Source organism: Anneissia japonica, unplaced genomic scaffold, assembly GCF_011630105.1.
Source record: "Anneissia japonica isolate Jap-2015-1 unplaced genomic scaffold, ASM1163010v1 scaffold287964_len165734_cov163, whole genome shotgun sequence".
NCBI lineage: Eukaryota > Metazoa > Echinodermata > Crinoidea > Comatulida > Comatulidae > Anneissia > Anneissia japonica.
The window spans coordinates 29,776-35,361 of NW_022735416.1; the positions used below are offsets into that span (position 1 = coordinate 29,776).

The window sequence follows — 5,586 nt, forward strand, 5'->3', positions numbered from 1 at the left end:
TTTGACAATCCCAAAGCACTCACTAACAGGTTTTCTGATTTTTTTTCAAGTCAAAAGTCGAAAAATATTGCAGCACATTTTTATCCAGCTCTCCTCACACTTTAACATCTGCGTTCGAGTCTTGCACAAGTGACTTTTCTCATTTTGTTGCTGTCTCAAAAGAGGAAGTTCTTGAGGTTATTAAGTCATCTCCGATTACCTCATGCTCACTTGACCCACTCCAATTGAAATTGTTCAAGGCTTGCCTTCCTGTTCTCATACCAATTATAACTGAAGTTGTCAATACTTCTTTGAGATCAGGTTTATTTCCATTTTCCCTTAAGCATGCCTACATTACACCCTTGTTAAAAAAAAACCATCATTGAATGCTGAAGGCTTTCAAATTTTAGACCCATTTCCAATCTTTCATTCCTTGGAAGATTGGAAGGGTGGCATCCAATAAGCTGCAATCATATCTTAACAGTAATGATTTATTCGCTTCCAGACAATCGGCCTATCGACCAAACCATAGTGTGGAATCTGCTCTTCTTTATGTCCAGAACGATATTCAGATTGCACTTGACAACCGTAATGAGGTTCTAATAGTCCTTTTAGATTTCAGTGCTGCTTTCGATACCATCAATCATAAGCAGTTACTAAACCGTCTATCTTCGCGTTATGGTATCTCTGGTACCGCCCATCAATGGTTTGCATCATATCTAGAGAATAGGTCTCAGTCAGTCGCTATCAAGGATGTTTTGTCAAATCCTACTTCACTTACATTTGGTGTTCCGCAAGGGTCGGTTGTTAGGCCACTTTTATTCATTCTATTTACTGCTCCGCTGCTTGACACAATTGTTGCACATGATGTGCAGTGTATGGCATATGCCGATTATACGCAGCTTTATGTTATTTTCAATCCGGATCAGCGCGGTGCTGCTGTTAGTAGACTAGAATTGTGCATTGGCAAAGTTCGATCTTGGTGTCAGTCCAACAACCTTATAATGAATGATGCAAAAACCGAACTCATTCATTTTTCATCACGTTTTGAGCCTGCTCGCTGGACTCCTTCTATTAAAATAGGAGATTCATTCATTGAACCTTAGCTGTCCTGCAGAAATCTTGGAGTTGTTATAGACTCATCACTTAGCATGTCCAATCAGGAACACAACATCTATAAAGCCGGGCTTCAATTAATTCGTAGAATTTGGAGTATCCAGAAGTACCTAGAACCTAGATCAACTGAGATTCTCGTTCATGCTTTTGTAACATCAAGGCTAGACTGTTGTACCTCATTGCTTTATGGTTTGCCAGCTAAGGATATTTCAAAACTTCAGCGAGTTCAGAATGCAGCTGCCCGCTTGGTCTCTTTAAGCCCGATTAGGGAACATATCACACCTGTGTTAAGGCACCTTCATTGGCTTCCTGTAACACAAAACACTTTTAAGATTTTGTTATTTATTTTTAAATCTCTTTATAATTCCTCGCCTATGTTTATTTCACAACTAATTCATCCTTATATTCCTAAGAGGTCTCTGAGATCTAGTTCAGAGTCTCTACTTGATCATTCTATTCGCCCGTCAACAAAGCATTATGGCAATCGTTCTTTTTCTTGGGCTTCTGTCTTCCTTTGGAATGCTTTGCCTATTACAATCCGACAGGCAACCTCCATTGTTGATTTTAAGGCAGCTTTAAAAACTCACCTTTTTAACATGTACTTTTCTTAAATTTCTCCTAGCATTTTGATTTTTATTGTTACGCGCATTGAGGCTTTAGCATAATGCGCTATATAAGCCAAAATTATTATTAATTATTATTATTATTATTATTATCTGGGCCCTGCCTGAGCCAGTAGAACGTTTCCTTTGGGTATGTACCCTAGCTGCACTGATGGGGCCTGGAATGCCGAAATGGATCTGTCTGCAGATATTGTGATTTTTTCCAGTGGATACTTAGTTCATTTTGTTATTCTGATTTGGATTTTCTCTACTGTTCCCTTAAAATAATATATTGGGTTATACGTTTTCATTGATTTTGTTTTACAGTGTTTCTCAAATCGTTAATTAAGTTCACAATATGCTTCACGTAAGAACGGACATGTTTACTCATTTATAGAGTCTCTATGAACTGACAATATTTGCTTTAGACTTGATCGAACAATTAAATATTTCACTCGTTTAAACGTTATTACAAAGCATCAATTCCTCCATTGACATTTATTCAAGGGAACATAATTGCCATCTAGCCTGATCACGTCATTTATAGTGGTTATTCAAATGAAATAATTGGAAATCTGAAATTCAACTCTACGTCGATAGGTGGAATAATAAGCATTTATAATAATAATAATAATAATAATAATAATAATAATAATAATAATAATAATAATAATTTATTACAATTTTTTTTTACATATACTCATGCTGATATACAGTATAATTAAAATGATTGATACAATTTTTGGGTTAATCAATTCAATAATAGATTTTTATTGCGCACATCTCAAATTTCGTATGCTCAAGGCGAAAGTGCCATCTTTACATCCGTTTTACCTAAACATGTATAAAGGTCACTGTATTACCTTTTAAGGCATCATTTACATATCAATGATTTAAATAAACACATACATCCGCTAATAAATGATTTGAAAGAAAATACAAACAAATAATTTGACTGCCAACACGTGATCCGAAATGTAGATATTGATTGGACGCTTCATCAGTATATAGATTTACCCAACCACAATATATTAGCTTATGTGCTGGTTGGCGAGCAGAACCAGAAGCGGTACCAATTAACTCCAATATATATTTTTATCTCATATAAAATGGAGGAAAAAAAGAACTTTAAAGAGGCCCAAAATGCAGGAGATGAAGTTGGCATATCTGACCGGTTTCAGTCATTTGGAGAACAGACATCTATCCACGGGATACGAAACGTAACGAAGGGAAACAGACTGAAACGAAGGTTGTATAATTCGAATTCATATAATAAAAACTGCACAAATAGTTTGTTAACCTTTACTATTAGACTCATATATTGTTGTAAGAGCCATTATGAACATAATGATAAATGCTGTTAAATTTTGCTTGATCCCATTATTTGATAGGCCTAATAAAAATAGTAATAACATGATAATGGTAAATTTATAAAGTGCATATTAATACTATTTTCATTATATGCGTTGGTCAGTACCCTGATCATTTGAATAAATGTCCCTGAAGCATACCACATTATTGCAGCAGTAATCAGTGCATTAATGTTTCAACTTCCAAATATCCTATTTTACTCGTGGGGGTTGCCTCTCCGACAGACAAATTTTATCTTGGTGTGGGCCTATTTTTATATATTTTGTTATGGTCTGACTGCCCAACGAGCTCTGTCCGTCGGGGGCTTGATCTGGCCGGTGAGGCTTAAGTCCCTGCCCCAACCCCGCTGGCGCCGCCACTGTTGCGGGAAACGTTACTTGCGCTATCCTGAATACAAATCGACATGTGCCCCTGTTGTATATCTGTCTCTTATACACATCTAGATGTGTATAAGAGACAGCCATAGGGGTCATCGGGGTCATTCGGTTTGCTATTAGGAACAGAGTCACGAGATACATTGCGCCAGTCACTAAGGCGTGACGTGGACCGATGTTCGGAGAGTCCATCATCTATGTTAGGACTGTAGGTGCCACCGGTCTTTAGGGCAAAAATTAAATCATCAAAATCGTTTGGATACGTTCCTATTTCGGCTAACATTAATTTGGCTCATCCCACAATCAAATTCACTTCTAACAAATATACAAGCCGTGTAGACTTTTTGGACAATTGTGCACTTAAAACTGATCTCTTCCGTAAACCCACGGATAAACATGTACCTGCTTCCTAGCAGCTGTCATCCGCCGAACTGTACAAAAAAACATTCCGTACAGCCAAGCATTGCGCATGAGACGCATTATGTTCTTCTGATTTCGATTTTCAGAATCGCCATAGCATGTCGAGATACATGGCTAAATGAAAAGAAAATAGCCTATATTCACTTCTAACATTATTACTATCTTTATTATTATTATTATTATTATTATAATTATTATTATTATTATTATTATTATTATTATTAATTTTATTATCATTATTATTACTATTGTTATTCTGCCTAAGCTGGCCTAGGTGTGATGTTATGCCTACGTAGCCTTTTAGATGATCATGCCCAAATGTTATTTTAATTTTCCATTTTCAGGAAGTAATAATTATGACTTGGCCTATATTTTTTGAGTTACACATGATGTTACTACTTTCATCTCTAAGCATAGTTTTATATGAATGTTAGATCTAGTAACTGCATCATGAAACAAATTATAACGGCAACAGGTATAGTAAACAAGTGAAACGTTTTATCAGGTAACAGTGAAATTTTGAAGATCTACACTATTGTTTTCTGCAGTTTCATTTCCGTAAAAAATGTGTTTAGGATTTATGATTTTTTTTTTGTGTTTAATTAAAATTTTGGATTTTATGTAGAGTATTGTCATGATAGGCGGCCCAGTGTAACACAGTGCATACATCTGGGTTACCCTCCAATAACAACAATTATTACGAAATAACAATAATTTAGGAAAAGTTAACTATGAAGTAATAATTTCTTTCCTAGTGAAATTTTAATAACTTAATTGTGATTTAGTCAGTCAATTGTGGGTACTCAGTGCTACAAACAACCACTACAATATTTTTTTTTTCTAATTACATCATGCTTTATAATCATTTGGGCGATTCCATGGTAACTGACGTTACATTTCATTCTTTATTATAGTCACTTTATAATAAAAACATGAACTATCTACAGGGAATTATGTTTTATTGCTACATGGTAGTACTATGGGAATGAAATAGAGGAATACCAATTTAAAACTGTAAAAAAATAAAGAAGAAACGAACGAAAAAATAAATACTAAATAAATAGTCAGATGCTGGCCTCTCTTCTGAGATTATGCTCAACTTCTCGACACATAAATCCTGCAATGGAAACATGCCATTCGCAGATACTAAAAGTTTCACAAAATTGTTTAAGCGGAACTCTCAGCAAAATTAGATACAGTATGGAGATGTGGGGTAAAAAAAACTCCCTGAGAAGGTACACAAAACCATTCATGGGTTAACTCAGACATATGGAGATGTGGGCTGAATCACTCGTGCGGAACTCTGCTATCCAAAGTTGTAGGCTCATTGTGTGTACTGTAGCGTGTACCTAAATACAACGGTGGGGAAAAACTATTTGATATTTATTAGGAATCACCTTTAAATCAGTGGCACTTACTCGTTTCCGAGTGGTGCATCCATATATATAAATACAAAACAAGAACCTTAACTACAGAAAGTCAAATACATTAATAAAATTCGAAAGAACTTAAAGCATAACAATGAGAGTATATGTATACATGTATATATATAGAAATACATATGCATACATATACACACATATATATATACAGTGTTACACACACATAAATATATATATACACATATATATACACACATACACACATATATATATATATATGTTCATATACACACATATATATATATACATATATATATACATACATATACACACATATACATA

At 34.8% G+C, this 5,586-nt stretch overlaps 1 protein-coding gene across 1 annotated transcript in view; it reads left to right on the forward strand.

The window, feature by feature from the left end:
• Positions 1-2,755: 2,755 nt before the first annotated feature.
• LOC117116580 (acid-sensing ion channel 2-like) overlaps positions 2,756-5,586 on the forward strand; it is a 21,911-nt gene continuing 19,080 nt past the window's right edge. Inside the window, exon 1 of the mRNA XM_033260646.1 lies at positions 2,756-2,946. Coding sequence (XP_033116537.1) covers positions 2,807-2,946 — 140 coding nt within the window. The 5' untranslated portion in view covers positions 2,756-2,806. The remainder of the gene's footprint in view (positions 2,947-5,586) is intronic.